Source organism: Protobothrops mucrosquamatus, unplaced genomic scaffold, assembly GCF_001527695.2.
Source record: "Protobothrops mucrosquamatus isolate PMUCROS unplaced genomic scaffold, P.Mucros_1.0 scaffold1345, whole genome shotgun sequence".
In the NCBI taxonomy this organism is placed as follows: Eukaryota; Metazoa; Chordata; class Lepidosauria; order Squamata; family Viperidae; genus Protobothrops; species Protobothrops mucrosquamatus.
In genome coordinates, this window is record NW_015387541.1 from 96,718 (window position 1) to 117,349 (window position 20,632).

At 34.2% G+C, this 20,632-nt stretch overlaps 1 protein-coding gene across 1 annotated transcript in view; it reads left to right on the plus strand.

The window, feature by feature from the left end:
• Nucleotides 1-20,632, plus strand: part of LOC107292458 (receptor-type tyrosine-protein phosphatase T-like) — a gene marked incomplete at its 5' end in the record, with an annotated part of 181,919 nt that overhangs the window by 77,237 nt on the left and 84,050 nt on the right. Inside the window, 3 exon segments of the mRNA XM_015821547.1 lie at nt 2,252-2,308; nt 13,617-13,752; nt 14,807-14,827. Of these exon segments, the coding sequence (XP_015677033.1) occupies nt 2,252-2,308; nt 13,617-13,752; nt 14,807-14,827 (214 nt within the window).

A 20,632-nucleotide genomic window follows, 5' to 3' on the forward strand; every position in this document is an offset into this window, starting at 1 on the left:
TTTTAGGTAGGGATGATTTTAAGAAAATTTTAATTGACACACAGCTTCGAATATTTGGCTTTTAATTTGGTTTTATGGGGGTTTTTTTGTTCTTTGATGTATTTTGTTTGTCTGTTTTAATATGCTGTGCACCGCCCTGAGTCCTACGGGAGAAGGGCGGTATATAAATTAAATTATTAAATTAAATTAAATTAAAATATAAAGAATGGTTGCTGGATTTGGGTATGTCTAGTTTAATAAAAAGAAGGACTAGGGGTGACTTGACAGCAGTGTTCCAATATCTCAGGAGTTGCCACAAAGAAGAGGAAGTCAAGCTATTCTCCAAAGCACCTGAAGGCAGGACAAGAAGCAATGGATGGAAACTAATCAAAGAGTGAAGCAACCTAGAACTAAGGAGAAATTTCCTGACAGATAGAACAATTAATCGGTAGAACAACTTGCCTGCAGAAGTTGTGAATGCTCCAACACTGGAAGTTTTTAAGAAGAGATTGGACAACCATTTGTCTGAAATGGTATAGGGTTTCCTTCCTAAGCAGGGGGCTGGACTAGAAAACCTCCAGGATTCCTTCCAACTCTGTTATTCTAATTCTAATTCTAAAAAAACCCATAATAATTGCTAAAGTATGTAGAAATCAAGTGAAAATTAATTCTTTTTCATTTCAGCAGTTTGGGTGAAACAAAAGATGAAATTTCCTAACCTGAAATTAAATAAGGTGGGCTGAGCTGAAACAATTTCAAGAGGGGGAGGGGAGAAAGAAAGGTGGAATTTAATATCAGCATCTGAAAGGTAACTTGTTACCTTACCAATTTCCATTTTGTCAGTGTAGGACTCTTTCAAATAATCTTAATCAAATAATCTGCAAGCAAGATGAATTCATTCTGATTTTTTTTTAAAAAAGTATGCATGTGGGTTTCCCATTGTACAATGCAATCCCTGTTTAATTTAGAAGGAAACTGGCTAACAGGACTTTTTGCCATTTCTATGTTTCTGGAACTTTATAAAAAATTAATTCTTTTTTCCATAATCATTTGGAAATCAACTTATAACTGCTTATCCCAAAACGCAACTATTCACCCAATGAAAAAATCGGGGATGGATATTTTGGTGAGGCCTTGAATAAAGCAAGAATTGTCTCCTAAATTACTCCAAAGGTTAGTGACCACAACTGGCAACTCTGTTGTTAAGTCAAGGAGTTGTCATTAAAGGCACAACTGTGCTTACAATCTTACTTCAGCTTTCCTTTGCTTTACAGACCTGTGAAGATCGTTAATGAGAGGATTGGTTCTAAAATTACTTTTTCATCACTGTCATAATTGCAAACAATCACTAAAAGAGGCAGTTGTACCCTTTATGTGTACATGTGTACTTATAAATTTAACAAACATCCAAATAATTTTCTTCTCAGTGTATGCCTCTGATATTTATATGCAGTAGATCCTGTTTTATTTCAAACAGTGAATTTCCTGAATTTATTATAATGTTTAGTATATTGGAAACATACATGTATACAATATGATTGATCTACTCATCTGCACTGCTGCACTACTCTACATATCACTCAAATGAATATAAAACTGCTATCTTCCTTTTTTTTCTTTATTAGTAGTACAATATGTTTTGTGCCTTTAGTCTTTTTCATACTTGAACTTGTATCCATGACAAACTAGTTATGTTTAAATGAGAAAGAGGTGGGACTTTATCCAGGATAAAAGAAAAACAACAACAGTGAACATGTTTATCAACCTTAATGTGCATCATTAGTAAAACAAGCATTCCTTTCAAATAAGATAATAATTAAGCCTCAATTTATTTCTTCTCTGCTACAGAATTTTAATTGAAAAAAAAATCTGTTGTTGCATCTTTAGTTTCTTTAATGACATCCTGTAAATTTTATATTCTTTAATCTGGTATGGGTTTCTTTTTCTTCTTGTAAATTGATTTTTTTTCCTCTTCTCCCCGAACAATATCTGTTAGCATTAACACTTTATTTGTGAAAATTGCATTAGCTTGTGAATGGTATACAATTGATTCATACAATGAAGAACATATTTCATTAATTCTAATTAAAACATAGGCAGAGGGCTCATAAATGGTTCGTTATCTCATACATAATTATGTATATTAAAATTTTGAGTGCAAATTTTTAGGATTAAAATACGATTTTCTGAAATGGCACATTTTTATTTTTATTTCCTTTTTTTCTTTTCTCTCTCATGCATGCTGCCTGGAAACTGTTTTTCTTGTTCTTAGCAGTAATAGGTAGGCAACAGGTGACCACCCGAAACCCACCCAGCCTCATGAGCACAGGTGATTATCAGTACAGGAAAGGAACTGCCATAAAAATGCAAACATTTTGACAGTTACTGGATTGTTATGTCATTTGTCTGCATGTTGAAACAAGTATGCTCTCATTCTGATTTGTTTAATAGCATATTTCTTAATAATTTTACACTCTGCCAGCATAAGTGCAGTTTGAATATTTGCAGATAGCAGTTAAACAATACCTTTATCCAGAATGACACTCCATTGCCAAGCTAGCCTTAAAGTTTCAGATGTAATACTGGGAGCTAGTGATCTTCGGATTGTTTGTATGGATATTTTCCTAATAAACAAAAGGAATTGTTAGCAGTACTTCTTTTTTAAAAATAATAATTGAGAATCAAAAAAGGGTGTTGGAAAAAATGAAGTAAAAAATAAAGAAATAGAATAATATTAAATATCTTTTCAAATGGGTTGACATGATAAAAATATTACACTAGTCAGAAAACAAGCAGTTTAATTTTTAAGTTGACATACACAGAATGTTTAATATGGCTTCATGAACTTTCTCAAAATTTCATCTAATCCATGCACATAGAAGATAAGGATACAGTGTTTTCCAACAAAATGGAAACCAAGGAAGACTAAAATTATATATAATTGTGTGTGTGTGTGTGTGTGTATTGTGTGTAATTTTAGTCTTCCTTGGTTTCCATTTTATGGGAAAACACTGTATCCTTATCTTACCTTGTATAGTAGCTGATTAAACATGGCTTTGTTTTAGAATTTTGCTTTAAGTCATAATGCATTCTCTTAAGAAGAGCATACAAAGATGAGCTTTGTTCAGTTAAATAAACAGAGTTAGCTTAAGTTTGCTATATTTAAAATGGTTCCAAGCACCAATATCTTTTAGTGTCCAGTTAATGAAAGCAAGCAAGCAAGTTATGTTAGCATTATTTTATTCCAAATATAAGAATGTAGAAGATCTGTACTACATTCCCATTACTGACATCTTGAAGAATCAACATTCAGTTTCACTTTGTTTGACTCTCTTCATAATACAGGAGGATATTATGTTTTCTTTCCTCTTTCTGAAAAAGGAATACATGCAGTTGAGTAACACAAAGTCAAGAAAGGGTTGTAGTATATTTGTCATTTATTCATATTAAGGAGAGTATTTTGTTTGGTAGACTTGCAAATCATGGAAAATTTCTTTATCACATTTTCCCAGTATGTTGAACCTTTGAGGAAATGCATGAACAGTAAACTACAGTAGATCCACTGAATTCCAGGGACAAGCTAATAAAGCCAATATATACTAATCCAGTGAAAATATGGGCAAAATTTATCTTTCTGTTTTCCTTCAATATTCAATGTAACATGATTAGGATTATAGTACCTGTAGTAATATCAGAATATTATTTGTAGTTGCACAAAATATGAGGACAGGTTTGGTTGTAATAGTTACGGTACCACACTCCAAAATAGTAGAATCATGATTTCTAGTCCAGCCTTAATCACTAAGCCAACTGGTTGACTTTGAGTCAGTCATGCCTTCTCAGCCCTAGGAAGAAGTCAAAACCAAATCACTTTCAAAAAGATTGCTAAGAAAATCACAGGGACTTGTCTAGGCAGTTTCTAGAAGTAAAGACTGATATGAAGATAACCTAATCAAAATCAGAATTATGACTATTATTATGATTTCTTATAACTATAACTTAGTTGTTTGTATCTTACAATTTATATTAATTGTTTTATTTAGTATCCTAGATGATTTAAGTTGTTTGCTTATTTAGTATCCTATGATTATCACTAAGTGTTGTATTATGATTTATGATGATTTATATTTTTATGATGATTTTGATCATGATTTATCACTTGTTGCTTGTATGTACACAGAGAGCTTATGCACCGGAAACAAGTTGCTTTGTGTCCAATCACACTTGTCCAATAAATAATTCTATTCTATTCTATTCTGTGAGAAAGAAACTATCAGATGGGAACATGGAAGGAAAACAGCTATTTTTCCCCCCTGGAAGCCTGGAAGAACTTAGCATCTGACAATTACTAAATAGCAGTCCAGATTTGGAGTAGGAAGGCAATGTGCTACTATACTATTTGTCTTTGGGTAGATTTTTAATGTTTCTTCTTGCTCTGCTCCTAAAAGCATTTGTTGTAAAATAGAAAAAGAACCCAGTAAATAGGACATCCATGAATCTCTCTGAGTGCATATTGAGGTAAAGCTGCATCAGACATCAGCACAACTTGTAATTTGCTAATGGCAATATATATAGGAAATAATTGCCTCTAGAACAAAAGGAAGGCAGATTTACCCACTCCTCAATATATGAATAGCTCTATAACATCCAAAGTCTGTTCGTTTAAGTAATATTTAATTTACTAGGACTTGTTCTTTTGTATTATTGGCAGCCGTGACCAGGGGAGTGTTTTATCAGGTTCGCCTGATTCACCAGTTGCGGCCTTTTCTGGACCGGGACGCCTTACGCACGGTCACCCATGCCCTTGTCACTTCCCGCCTGGACTACTGCAATGCTCTCTACATGGGGCTCCCCTTGAAGAGCACTCGGAGGCTCCAGCTAGTTCAAAATGCAGCCGCGCGGGCGGTGTTGGGAGGGACTCGTCGCTCCCATGTTACGCCGCTTTTGCGCGAGCTGCATTGGCTGCCGGTGGCCTTCCGGGTGCGCTTCAAGGTGCTGACTATCATCTTTAAAGCGCTCCATGGCATCGGACCTGGTTACCTTCGAGACTGCCTCCTGCCACAGANGGGACTGGCCTAAGGGATTTTAAAGGGGTTTTAATTACTTTTAATCAGATCACAGTTAAATATTTCTTTTTAATTTAAATTTTAACAGGAGTATTGTATTTTTTGTATTTTAATTGATTGTTAGCCGCCCTGAGTCCGAAAGGAGAAGGGCGGGATATAAATGTAAATAATAAATAAATAAATAAATAAATAAATAAATTATTAAAGCAATTATATTGTTTGCAAAATATTCTACTTTCATCTAGGTCAAATCTATTATTTGCTGTTGGTCTTTTCATTTACTTGGACACTATTCATTTGACAAGTTCCTACTTTGTTTTATTTTCATATAGTCTTGATGCATTTCTTGTTAGGTTAGATTGATGAATATTGTCTTTGCATAATCACTCCAAAATATATACTGAAATGTAGGTTTCTTTCATACCATGATCAAATTGTGGAAAGAACAATAGTTATATTCAGAATAATAAATACTTAAAATTTACATGCTTGTTCAGTTTATATGAGAACCTTTTTTAAAAAGACTAATCATGATTTTTTTAAAATGTTCTTGAGGTGCATTTTGAGAGTGTGCTTATTAATTTAATATAATTACAGTTATTGTTAGAAAATTTTACAAGGAAAATCAATGACATTAAGGCTAATTCCATGTGGACAATTGTTTTTCTGTTCCACTACTATCCTAGACATACATAGATACATAAATAAAATGGAAGTAATGCATTCATAATCATTGAACTGAAACTTTTCTTAATATTAAGTTTCAGTTATATATATTTAAAAAACATTTGAAACAATCATCAGAAGATTCAAAAATGGCAAACACTTTACATGAATATATTTGAAGATGACCCAGACAATATTTACCTTATTATATAACATAGGACAAATGAAAAGGGTAGTTTGCAGTAAAATCACTTATCCAGAAGGGCTATACATTTCATAGGGTTTTATTCAGTTGATTGTCACCTGTATGAAGAAATGAAAAAGCATTGCAATGAAGGAATATTACATTTTGATTTTTGAGGAACAAAAACTGTTTCAACGGAACAATATAAAGCACCATTTTCAATTATCTTTGGTTATTTCAAAAGATTATGATTAATATATTATAGCTATCCACTGTCCTTAAAGCTAAGCTTCCAAATTCATGATAAGATACTCCTATTAATAAACCATCCTCAGATTTCTTGACTACTTATCTGATTCTGCTATTATCATCCTTAATATGTCACATTTCTTTTTTCCCCATACATTTGCTAAAGAATATATGCAATATAATAAACTTTTAATAATAACACTTGGAAAATACTATTCTTGGAGAAAGAAAAATTATTTACACCAGCCATGAGCCTTATGTGAAAATATGGAATTGGGGATAATTTTGTGATCAGAAAACAGTCACACAGAATCAGAACTTCCTTGTCTTGTCTTTTCCATGCCCATCATTTTGTTTTGCAAGTGAGAAAAGAATCCATTTTAAATTTATTAAACTAACAACATGGTTAAGGGGGTGCTCACAATGATAGCTCTGTGTGGTAAACTGTTTTGATATTTGACTATAGCTTATTCTTTTTAGAAAGTTTTCTGTCCACTTAGCAGGATTTGAGAAGGATCAGGTAGTGTTTCATTTCACTGTACATCTACAAATTCCATCTCTGCTTTGTATATTTATTAGATATTTTTAGACAGGATATCTAAAATAAACATTTTCCATTTGAGTTGGTAGAGTGGAATGTGATTCTGTACAAATAAAATGTTACAGAGAGAAGACAATTCCAGGTATTATGATATTTTTATCCAGATAGATTAGATTATGTCCAATAATTTACCATAACAGAAAAGTATATGTCATTATATCATGAAAGTTTCCTACTGTTAAATTGTTCTTCATGTTAAACAATTTCCTAATAGTTAAATGGAATTTGATTGGTTGCAATTTAAGTCCATTTTCCTGTGATTTGATTTTAGAAATGTTGAAAAATAGGTCAGATCTTGACCAACCTTATAGTGACATATTTGAAAAATGTTGTTGCACCAAGGCTAAGCATATTTAATTCCCTTAATCTCACAATAAAATTTGCTCAAGGTGGCAAGTCTACGAATACCAGATGAAAAAGAGAGATTATTTCCCATCACCCAGAAACTATAATTCTGTTATTGCAATTTAGCAATAGCAATACACTTAGACTTATATATCATTCCATTGTGCTTTACAGCATTCTCTGAGTGATTTACAATGTTAGCATATTGCCCCCAACAATCTGGCCTTCATTTTACCAGCCTTGGAAAGATGGGAGTTTAAGCCAGTCAGGCATTCTAACCACTGCTTTCTAACCACTGCACCACCACAGCTTTTTGTAGTTAACTATTATTCCAGTATTTTTTTCACAAGTATTATTAACAAGCCAAGAATCTTTCATGAATGTGTCCCAGGATAATGTTGCAAGATCCAATCTGGGTTGGTCACCGGGACCAGAGGTTTGGGCTTGGGCTTGACAGCATAAGGAAACAACAGCCAATTGCTGGCCATCAACATACCAATCAACCAACAGAAGGCACCACATAAATAGGACTCATAGAATAGCCCAAAATACTTATTCCAGTAGAGAGAAGTTCCCTGAGGATAGGTTCCAGCATGAGTCCAAAAGCTCGGAAGAGTCCTCTTGTCCCAATGACCAACCCAGATTGGATCTTGCAAGAATCCTTCATTTTTTCAAATACCTAGCAATCTGATCTCTTTTCCTTAAGGGAATAATATCACATCCGTATTAATTTGTTATTTTCAAGCCATTTCATAGACTTATTGAAATCATTTAAACATAATATCTGTTTTTAGCATATAAGTTGTCCCTCTCATTTTTGTCAACTGTAAATTTAATAAACATTCAGAATTAGAGAACATAGAACTTATTTTTATGACATGCCATTCAATATCTCATTTCAGTTTGATAAAGAAACTTTCCTTGACTATAACCTTTGAACCAATTAATATCAGATAATTTGATAATTACCAGCTTCCAAGACTAAATATCAATAGAAACAATTCCATCAAAATGGAATGAAACCAATGAACGTATCAGAATAAATCAAATAACTGCATTCTGATTACAAATATTATTTTATTGGTTTTCAGCAATCTGGCTTTGTAAAGCTATTTGCTCCTCAGATGTAGATTCCAAAAGATCATAGTAGCATTATCTCCATCAATCTTATTCTACAACAATAATTGTGTGAGATAATTTGGAATGAAATCACTAGCCCAAATTTAATTATTATTAAAACATATTTGTTGTTTTTTTATTTATATTTACTTATTTTATTTATATGTATACACACACAGATTTATACAATATGCACATAAACACAAACACATGCACATGCACATATATTCAAGAGATGAAAAGGTATAGTACCTCAGGAGAAAAGATACAAACAAGTTTGAAGATCCCTTATTGTAAAAAAAAATCCTAGCAGGGTGGATTAAAACAGGTGACCTAAGCCTTTTGGCACTGGGGTGCACATTTGGAATGCTGAGTATGTGCTGTTGATACTTTTACAAAACAGTTATGGGAGGAGCTTGGTCATTTACAAAATGGCTGCCATAGGGGACACAATTAATTGTGAAGCATTGATTAATGGAATTCTACTTGCCATCATTCCTAGCATTCCTTCTGCAGAATATTCACTACTGTTCTTGATGAATTATGTTTTTTCTAGATGGAGTTGCATGTTTCCAAGCAAAAAAAAATTGGTTGCAATTGCTTCTAAATACATATATTTAGAAATAAATGTAAGGCTTGAGGCTTGCACTTTTCTTTGTAGCATGCAGTCCATGCAGATACTGTTTAATTAAAAGTGTGTTTTTAATATGGGAAAACTCATATGGGAAAGTGGTTGGTACCAAAGGAAGTATCTATGGGGCATTAAATTGGTGATTACAGAGGTGGAAACATGTATGTAAGGAACCCAAATTTGATGAGAATCATGCACTGAATTAGCAGCAGAAAAAAGATCTTTTAATTTTTAGAAAACTAAAGCATCAATTGAAGTCTAAGGAAGTATAAGAAACTGGAAGTATTAGAATCTTGTGCTCAATTTTCTCACCAAATGACTCTGTTCCTGAAGAAATCTGGGATGGTAAATGTTAACAAAAAAGCAATATTCTGACACAAAGTCTTCTACAATTAAATTTATTGAACAGGAAAAGGATTAGATTACCAAAATCTTGACAACTGGATGCTTTCAATTTAGTTTATCAGTTTTCAGTTTATTTCTAAATTCATTAGAGTAGGCATTTCTAATTGTCTTCATTAAAAGTGGCTGATGAATAGAGGAGGTGGCTAATCATTTTCCTGATAATGGAGGAGCTACACAGATATTGGGCTCATAATTTTTTGCAAACTATTATTCATTTTATTGGGTTCTGAGAAGCCTAAATCTTGCTTTCCTCATAAGGGACTTTTGTGGCAAAGTTAGCAGTTGTTCACTCCTGGAAAGATTAGAATCAATTAAACCCTAATCTTTAAATGATGAAACAGAGCTTACAATTGAACACACATATAGATATTCACAGACACATCACCCACTCACACATACGCACTCACATGCTACACTCTTTGCATTTTATTAACTTGCTTTCTCCATGAAAGAGTTTAATTGTACAAGAAGCAATAGCTATCTTCTCAAAAAGTTCAGTTAAATGAGCTAGTCCTATGAAATTCATTTCACATTTTTGAAGATTAAATTCTCAACGTAAGGCTACTGAAGCTCCAGTTGTGTTCATGTCCTGAAAAGACAGAGAGATGAAGAGAGAAAGAGGTTGAAAGCTCCAGAGCAGAATGGGACAACTTACCACAGCCAACTCGCTGCAGCCAACTTGCCATGGCCAACTTGCCACAGCCAACTCACCACAGCCAATTCACCATGGCCAAATCGCCACTGGACAACTTGCTGTGGGACAATTTAACAATTCTATTTAATTAATTTTTGCCATTCACATTTCATTCTGTCCTTCCTTCTGCATCCTTTCTTTAATGATTCTATTCCATAGTTTCTTTGATATTAATGTAACTCTTGTCGTGCAGTGAGTTGGCCATGGCAAGTTGGCTGTGGTGAATTGATCATGGAGAGTTGGCCATGGTGATTTGGCTGTGGTGAGTTGGCGATGATGAGTTGGCCGTGGCGAGTTAGCAATGGTGAGTTGGCTGTGGTGAGTTGGCCATGGCGAGTTGGCTGTGGCGAATTGGCCATGCTGAGTTCACCATGGTGAGTTAGCCATGGCGAGTTGGTGATGGTGAGTTTGCTCCAGCATCTTGACAAAACAAGAAGAAAATGTTTTGTAAGAATCACTTGTTAGCTTGGTATGTTAGATTGACATGTTTTGAGGTTTTATTGATATCAGTTATAGATAGGTTTATAGCTATAAATCTTGCCCCCTCACTTCCTCAAGACACAGCTTTTATGGAGTGATACAATTAGTGACATGAGGAAGGGAACACTTTTTGCTAGATTCCAGAAAAGATTCCATGTTATAACAAAGCATTATACTATACATCAAGACTGTGTAATACTTTTGGTTTGCAGGGAAAAAAGCTACTTTGAAGATTGTCTTTTCTCCATATTGTTCTATAGCTAGATAGAAAAGCTGTTTGAACTTGGAAAAAGATGGAGTTGCTTTAAGCCATTGATGACATTGGCTTCATGATCACCTCTGCATGCTCTGAAACACCTTTTTCTTTATCTCTAGTGCACAGCTAGGGGCATTCAGAGCCAAGAGAAAAAATAGAAACCCAATGAAATGAATCAGTTATAAATGTAGCTTTTAAAAAATGGAAAATCTATGATAAAATTGTTCCAATATGAACAATTTTAAAACTCTGCCTTCTATTGACACCATGATGCAGATTTTTGTATGGAATTGTTAAATATTATATACAAACATAATATTTTTTCAATGTTAAATGCAGCTGTTGATATACTATGGCATCTGATATGATACACATCTTCTCCAGATGACAGGAGAACTTGGATAATTTATGTGTAACTTCTTAGTAATTTATCTATGGCAATAGCTATTGGAGACTTTAGATAATAGAAAATTAATTCTATAAATTATTATGGACTATTTGTATCGTACTCTGTACTCCAGCCATTATCTTACTTGTCCCTGATAGTTTGGAAGGTGAATCATTAGGAAAGTCATATGAAAGCCTATCCAAGTTCCTCAGCCTTACCACTCTACTTTATTTATGTTTTATTGATTATGTGCCATCAGGTCAGTGTCAAGTCTTAGATAGATTATACCTATGATCATCTGTCCTTAACCTGGTCCTTCAAATATTCCAAGTCTTTCTTTACCAATTGCCACTAAGTCCATGCACCTCGGTGCTGGTCATCCTCTTCTCTTTCTACTTTATAGTAGAGCAAAATGTTATCATAAAATATTATAGCAAATTAGTCCTCATTTTATTAATTAAAAGAGCTGAATAATTCTATTGATGTGGAGGAGATTTGACTGTTGCTCTGAATTTGATTTCCCCATCCAACTCTTTGCAGAATAAATAAATGTTTATTGTAGATTGGCTAAGAAGTTCAAGAAAGTGGCATTGTGCCATAGATATTTAATTGCTGAGATTGTAATTTGTTGAAAGTTTCTTGGTTGTGGCTTATAAATAAATAAACAAATACCATAGTCAATCATTTATTTAGATAATGCACATCAAATTACTTTAACAGGAACTGAATTTTTGTTAATCAAGACAGAAATATACACAGGCCCACACACATGCACAGATACACCAGCACACAGAGACACAGATATGCACACACACACACTTCTACAAACACAAGCAGTGAAAACCAGGTAGAATTTCACTGTACTCTGAAATGAAACACACAACCTATCTTGCACTAATTGTTTATCTAGTAGCCACTGAGATTCAACTTCTTATATTTATTCTCCAATTTCTTTATACAGAGACTGTGTGTACCTTGCAATAAGCAATGTAGCTTCATGCACATATTGAATAATGTTTTTGACTATAACCAGACAGTTGAAAATTCTTCAAAATCTTCTGCTTAGGATCAGTCTATACTCTTAGCAAACTGTATTCTCCAAATGCAGCCTGCTTCACTTGATTTTGTTTGAGCGCCTCCAGAGATTGAAGATCCAATTTTACCAATTTCATTTGAGTGTTTTCTGGTTTATTGGAAGCCCTTAAGGGCATGAGAAATACCACTGCTATTACAATATGTTTCTGGACAATTGCAGCAGTTGAATGACATAGATCCTATTCAGATACTCCCTTAATTGCCACATGCTGGAGGCAGTAATCCATAAAGTATAAGCTCTTAAAATGCTGTTCTACTAGTCATTGGGGATACTGGACAGAGCACAACAGTTATTGAAATTTCTGGCAGGGAGTCACAGCTAGGCATATTATCCTGGTTTGCTTCATTTAGTAAATGAAGCAAAAATATTCTTACTGTCTGTAAATGAGGGTTGCATATTTAGAATAACTATTGATGTTGTAAAATATGAGCAGAGCTATATTCACATTTTGAAATCTTCCCACTTTTCAGTTATGAAGCTTTGGCAATTAAAATGGTATTATGCTGTGACTCCCTGCCAGAAATTCCTGGAGCTTTGGTGATGTAGCCAGGTCTATCACCAGGTCTATCACCAAAGCTCCAGGAATATGAGACAGGAATATAAGACAAAGGGTCTTCTCAATTAATCTTAATAGTCCGGTGTAAGATATATAATAATCCTGTATAACTAAATCTTCTTATAAAGAATGGTAAGTTTACTCTGCTAGTTAAGGCACCAGGTTAGAAAGTGGGAGATTGTGAATTCAAGTCCCATCTTAACCATGAAAGCCAAAAGGATGACCTTGGGCCAGTCATTCTCTCTCAGCACAGCTCACCTCACAGAATTAATGTTGTGAGAAAAGTAGAAGGTGTGTTCATCATCTTGAGATATTTGTAAAAGTAATAAAGGGAGGATACAAACACATAAAATATAATAATTTTAAATACATACTTGAATGAATGGTTACCCATTTTTTTTCACTTGACATACTTTTCCGAGATCTGACATCTTCATTAGACATAAAGAAGTGATTGATTGAATAACAGCACAACCCACATTCCCCCACCTTGCCCCGTCCTTCCTACTTGTAATTGGAGATAAATGGTTGCTTTTATTTATTTTTTAATATAGATATATAGATATTTATGATTGTAACCTTCCCAGAGTTACCCTGTGGTAAGATGGGCAGCCAATAAAATTTATAAATAAATAAATGATCACATGCTATTTGATAATGCATGATAAATTTACTGAAATGGGGTTATGTTTGCCATTTAGTCTGTTACATTACTGAGTCTCTACATAGGTTGGAAGGGAGAAAATATTTTTGTCATATTTGGGGCAAAGATAATTCTCTCTTTTTATTATGGCCAAATACAGGTTAGGCTTTTTGTTACATTTAAACAGTTGTTGAAATCTGATTAACCTAGGATTTTTCAACAATGCTTTTATTTTCTTCTTTTCTACAACTTCTTAAGGAGCTTCTACACAGAATTCTAATGTGGTGGAACCAGAAAAACAGGTTGATAATACGGTGAAAATGGCTGGAGTTATAGCTGGTCTTCTGATGTTTGTTATTATCCTTTTGGGAGCAATGCTTACAATCAAAAGGAGGTATGTTTCTAAGATCTCTACATTGCCTTGATTTGGGAATGTTTATTATTGCTGTTATCTTTTGTTTAAATATTTAGCATTTATTGGTTCATATTTTATGCTCATTTGGGGGTGCAAAGAGTGAGGCAGTTTAGAAGTTTTTCCTTTTTTCATGGAATTTTATGTACACGGGCTGTGTAACACGGCTAAAGAAAAGGCTCTTTTCTGTATGGGGATTACTTATTCTGATTATATGTTGTGTGGCTGTATGAATGTATATTTTTCTTCAGCCATTTGATGGAATAATGAATTGTGATTTACTTATTACTGGCTTGGTGAGTGTGGGAAACATGTAGAACTTTTTGATATTCATTTACTATGGGGATAAATATATGAATGTTTAAATATATAAAAACCAATTTTAAGTCCTGAGTTCTCAATACATTTTGTCATATCCATAGTATAGATTTTTGTTGTTTATAAACTCATTCTTTCTCCCAGAAAAATCTGGGATTTGTAATTCTGCCAATCTGGGAAAGAAAAAGTAATCTATAACAAAATACATATACATATTATCACTAAATTACACTTCCCCAAAAATTTTGATTGAAGATATAATTACTAAAATATAATAATAATAATAATAATAATAATAATAATTAATAATAATAATAATAATAATAATAATAATAATAATAATAATAATAATAGGTTTATCCAGGCCAGCTTGTATTACCTGAGCAAGTCATTTCACTTAGCTTCAAAAAGGAAAGTAGGTTCTCACAGGTTGATTATACTTCCACTCCCTCAGATGATCAATGGTGTACAGATATGTACACAATTTTATTAATATTAAATGTTTGAAATTTTCAGACTGAAACAATTCATTAGAAGAGCATTATATTCAAATTGTGTATGTTGCTACGTGTGTGTTTGTTTGTGTATGTGTGTGTGTACTTGAAGACTGATAAATATGCAGTTTTTGTGTTACAATGTTGCTTGTCTGCTATTGTTATTACAAGCTATGAAATGTGTGAGATGCTTCAAAAAATTCCCTTTCTATTCTTTTTTTAAGGAGCGGTGCAATAGATCCAAGGTGATTATTAATCTGCTAAGTGTGGCTTGACTGTGCATGCTCAATGACAGCCATTTCCTCTGGACCATCCACTCAGATGGACAAAATTATTAAAATTTGCTTGAGAAAGAAAGGCTGTATGAGGATTTGTTTCGGTTCATATGACCATCACTTTATGAAGTTGTTGCTGGCATGTATTAGGGAAAAAAAGTTTTGAAGTAGACCATCTTTTTTGCATCTGTATATGCTTTCTATGTGAACCACTGGCTATCACACTTTGAACCAGCATGGCATGTTGAGTTTCCTTGTTCTCATTTTATGACTACCATGCCTACTACATACTGTGAATTAGTCATTCGGTTAACCTGGCAGTTTCTAGCATCAAGGAAGCAGTTTTGTATTGGTTTTATAAAAAATCTACTTGTATTTCAGCATAGTTAAAGAAACCCATAATATACCAATCTGAGCCTATGATAGTCATGGGAATCTGCTCATACAAATAATTTTTCTTTTTTTAGTTATGTTTAACGGAACTCCTTTAATTTTAGAACTACAGTACAGGTTTCTATATTTGTGCTGTAATTATGGATAAGTATAATTTATTGTATGTTCTACAATAAATGGTGCCAAGGGGTGGGCTGTTTAACATATTTTTCCTGTTTCTTAAAAATATTTACTTAGAGTAAAAGCAAGCAGTCCATCAAAAAGCATACATAAAATAAATTCTACTACACTAAACACCAGTTCCCATTTGTTTCTATAAATCCTGAGGATGCTTACAAGCAGCAATCTACAAATATAGCCTATACACAAGCATTAGAACTCTTAGTAAAAATATATCCTGCATACATTTTTTGCAGTTGTATTTAAATTCAGTTCAATGAATTAAATACTATACACTTTTCCATCTCTTTTGCAGTTTCTCTTACTGAAAATGGGTGGGGGAGAGGAATAGCCCTCTGTAGGGGTATATAAAATGACTGAATTTGAACCCTTTCTAATTTTGATCCATTTCATTTTTATTCAAACATTATTTAGTATGTAAACCAGCTGTCTGACAGCCAAACAAACAAACTGTTGGGTTGTTTTGGAAGGGTTTTAAACTTGACATAGAGTAGTTTGCACACAAAGCTCTTCAAAATGAGATATTTGCTCTTGCTCTTTGGATTGAAAACAGTTTGAACTTACATGATGCCATACATCTGTAGCTTCTTGCATTAAATGAAAGCAAATTAGAAAACTTTATACAACTAAGCTAAATTTGTGGGCATTTGCTCATAGACTTGCTTTCCTCTCCACTAATTCCATTGAAGTATAATTGAAAAAGTAACTGGAGTAAAAATAATACATGTTTTTTTATAAACAAATGATTTTGTAGGGAACTACATTCTACCTTTATTTATTTACTAGCTGTACCCGGCCACACGTTGCTGTGGCTCAGTCTGGTTAAATGGAAAAGAAGTGTGTTGCTTTTACGTCCAACAGATGGCGCTGTTTTTTAAAAAAGCATGTTTTTACCTGTCACAGGTGTGACATCTATATAATAGTAGGTTTAGGTATATAAAAATATGCGCATATTCGAATGCAACGTTGTGTCAAAATTTCAAAGCAATCGGTTTCAAAGCAATCGGTGAAGAACTTTCGGAGATTTAAGATTTTGAACAAACGAACATTTACATTTTTATTTATATAGATGAGCAACCATTGTGTTTGAATATTAATTACATTTCACTATGCTGCTATTTATGATCTAATTGTTTTAAAGTATACCCATAGGAATTTTAATATAATAGTTCTGGAATGGAAGGCAGGGGACTAGGAACCAAATTTTATAAATGAGTTTGAAGGACCTATAGCTATGTTTAGCCAAAGGGATATAGGGGATATGATAGCATGTTGTAATATTTGAACAAGTATCACCTGGAAAGTACAACATTGGTTTTCTTTCATTTCAGAATATAGGCAAGAATAATGGATTTAACTTAATAAGATGCAAATTCACCTTAAATTATCACGTGAAGGGAAAACTGCTCCAAAGTAAAGGCAATGATCCTGAGGAAATATCAACTGAAAGGACAATTAATGGATCAAAAAACATTGAAAATAATTTGCCTGATTGCTTTTTCTTAATTGGCTTCCATCTGCACAGAAAAGGGCCATGTACACCATAAACTTACTCTTGTTTTACTAATTGATTTCTAATGCCTCAGGATTAAACTATTTTTTTCTTTCAGGGTTCTGCTTTCCCCATAGTGATTTATGGACAGGATGGTAGTTAGTAAATTTCTAACCTACTATAAAAACTAATCTCAGAAAATGAAGGATTGTCAGAAAGGTAAAGCTTGCCCCCAGGAATTTAATATATACCATATTAAGATCATTAGTATTTCTGTACAAACACATTTTGGGGTTTTTATAAACTTGTACACAGTCAATTTTCAAGCAATAATTAAGAAAACAGCAATAGGGGCCCAGCAACTTTAACAAAGAGGATTTTGGTTCAATTGTCTTTTGTCATTTACAAAATAGAAGCAAACTAGAAACAGACATTAAACAGGACTATCTTGTCAACAAAATCTGTTGGTGCCCTGAAGTTACTTTTATGCCTTCATCTAATCAAGTAGGTCAGAAGTTGTGCAATAATTGGATCACAGTGGAAAGTATTGTCATATTGTGAGACATATGGTTTGCAAAAACCCATAATGCTTTGGAATGAGAAGCAAATTAAAAAAACATTGGTGAGTTGGAATACCTAAATGAACTGAGTCTTCAAAAAACCAGTGCTCACAAATAATTAAATAAATAATAAGATGGAGATTACAAAAACAAGCATTATGTATCCTAGCCATTCAGAATCCAGCCTTCAAGAAAATTAGTAGTCTTTCAGCCCACCGAGCAACAAGGACAAGATTCTCTGTCTTTTAAAGCAATGAGGCAGAAAAATAGTAATTTAATTAGACAAACTCAAGGCATTACCTTCAGATATCAGAGCGGCATCTGTTCATGGCCTAAGGCATTATGGCTGATCAGCAACAGACACAATTCATTTAATTTTCCTGATGCATTTTACTAACCAAAAGGGCGAATGATAGCAGTGCAGAACTAGGTAAGGAGAAAACATTTTGGAATTAAATAGCAACAAAATTACCAGAAGAAATTAGAGATAGATAAATAGTCAAAAGATTTTATCTAACTGACATAAACACAAAATCAAACTGAGATGCTTTTGAAAAGTTTAATTAAAACGATTCTATGTCCAATCTCTTCTTAAAGACTTCCAGTGTTGGAGCATTTACAGCCTTTGGAGGCAGGTTGTTCCACTGATTAATTGTTCTAACTGTCAGGAAGTTTTTCTTTAGTTCTAGGTTGCTTGGTTAGTTTCCATCCATTGGTTCTTGTCTTGGCTTCAGGTGCTTTGGAAAATAGCTTGACTCCCTCTTCTTTGTGGCAACCCCTGAGATATTGGAACACTGCTATCATGTCACCCTTAATCCTTCTCTTCATTAAACTAGACATACCCAGTTCCAGCAACTGTTCCTTGTAAGTTTTAGCCTCCAGTCCCCTAATCGTCTTTGTTGCTCTTCTCTGTACTCTTTCTAAAATCTCAACATCTTTTTTACATTGTGTTGAGCAAAACTGGATGCAATATTCCAAATGTGGCCTTACCAAGGCATTGTAAAGTGGTATTAACACTTCATGTGATCTTGATTCTATCCCTCTATTAATGCAGCCTAGCACTGTGTTGGCTTTTTTGGCAGCTGCAGCACACTGCTGGCTCATATTTAAGTGATTGTCCACTAGGACTCCGAGATCCCTCTCACAGTTACTACTATTGAGCAAGGTATCTCCTAAACTATACCTGTGCATTTGGCTTTTCTTGCCTAAATGTAGAACCTTACTTTTTTCACCACTGAATTTCATTTTGTTAGATAATGCCCAATGTTCAAGTCTGCCAAGATCCTTCTATATCTTAAGCCTGTCTTCTGGAGTGCTGGCTAGTCCTGCCAGCTTGATGTCATCTGCAAATTTGATGAGTTCCCCATCTATCCCCTCATCCAAATCATTGATGAAGATGTTGAAGAGCACTGGGCCCATTGTTCTACTACATGCTTCAGTAAAATAGCCTTTAATATTCATTTATTCATTTAATGATGGTACAAATGTACAACAACCTTGCTAAAAATGACTTATAACATACCCTTGAAATTGTGACCCTCACACCACCTATAGACACAGAATCACAGTTAGAGTGCTTGGCATCTGGCTCGCATTTACAATGGCTATATCTTGAGGTTATGTGATTACAATTTGAAACCTTCTCTGCTGGCTTCCAACAATCAAAGTTAATGGGGGAAGCTAGATTTGCTTAATAAGTTAGTAAAAATGATCATAAAATTGGGCCTAGTCATCTAATGACTTGCTTTACAACTGCACTGATTTACAATGGAAATTTGGGTCCCAATTATGGTCATAAATTAGAATAGAATAGAGATGGTAGGGACCTTAGAGGTCTTCTAGTCCAGCCCCCCCCCCCACTCAAGCAGGACAACCTATACCATCTCCGACAAGTGACTATCCAGTCTCTTCTTGAAAATCTCCAGTGAAGGAGTGCCCACGATTTCTTAAGGCAAGCTGTTTCACTGGTTAATTGTCCTCACTGTCAGGAAGTTTCTCCTTAATTCCAGGTTGATTCTCTCTTTGGTGCTTTGGAGAATAATATGACCCCCTCTTCTTTGTGGCAGCCCCTCAGATACTGGAACACTGCTATCATGTCATCCCTATTTCTTCTTTTCTTTAGATTAGCCAAACCCAAGTCCTGCAGCTGTTCTTCATATGTTTTAATCTCCAGGCCTTTGATTATTTTAGTTGCTCTTCTCTGAACTTTTTCCAAGGTCTCAACATTTTTTCTGTAGTATGGTGACCAAAATTGACTGCAGTATTCCAGGTGTGGTCTTGCTAGGGTTTTATAAAGTGATACTAATACTTTGAGTGATCTTGATTCTATGCCTCTGTTTATACAACCCAGGATTGTATTAGTTTTTTTGGCTGGTGCTACACACTGCTGGCTCATGGTCAAGTGATCATCCACTAGGACTCCAAGGTCCCTCTCGCAGTTGCTATTTTTTGAGCCAGGTCTTGCCTAATCTGTACTTAAACCATTGATTTTTCCTGCCTAAATGTAAAACTTTGCTTTTCTTCACATTAAAACACTTTTTGTTGGATAAGGTCCATTGTTCAAGTTTGTTAACATATTTTTGGATCCTGAGCTTGTCTTCTGGAGTGTTGGATATTCCTGCCAGTGTAGTGTCATCTGCAAATTTGATTAGTTCCCCCTTCTATTCCCTCATATTCCCTAAGCCGTTAATGAAGATATTGAAGAGTAGTGGGCCTAAGACAGAGCCTTGTGGTACCCCACTGCTTACTTCTCTACATGTGGATGTAGTACCGTTGATGACTTCTCACTGAGTATGGTTTGTCAGCCAGCTACAGATCCATTTGATGGTGGTGTTGTCTATCCCACCTTTTTCAAGCTTACTAAGCAGCAGGTTGTGGTCTACTTTGAGGACTACCCATAGAGAAGATCTATCAATGTGTTTAAAAAGATCCTTCCTTCTCTATTTATCTATTGGTTTCAGGTTCAAAAGATAGAAATACGCTACCTCTTACACATTCTTCCATTACCAAAATATTTCTGAAAGGGAAACTAGTGCCACATTCTAATCAAATTGTGTGTTTCCTAATTCAAAAATGGAAGAGGCTGCAACCATGGCACCTAGTGATAAGTAGAAAAATAATAATCCTGTTTTGTTTAGTGGTCTATTTTTT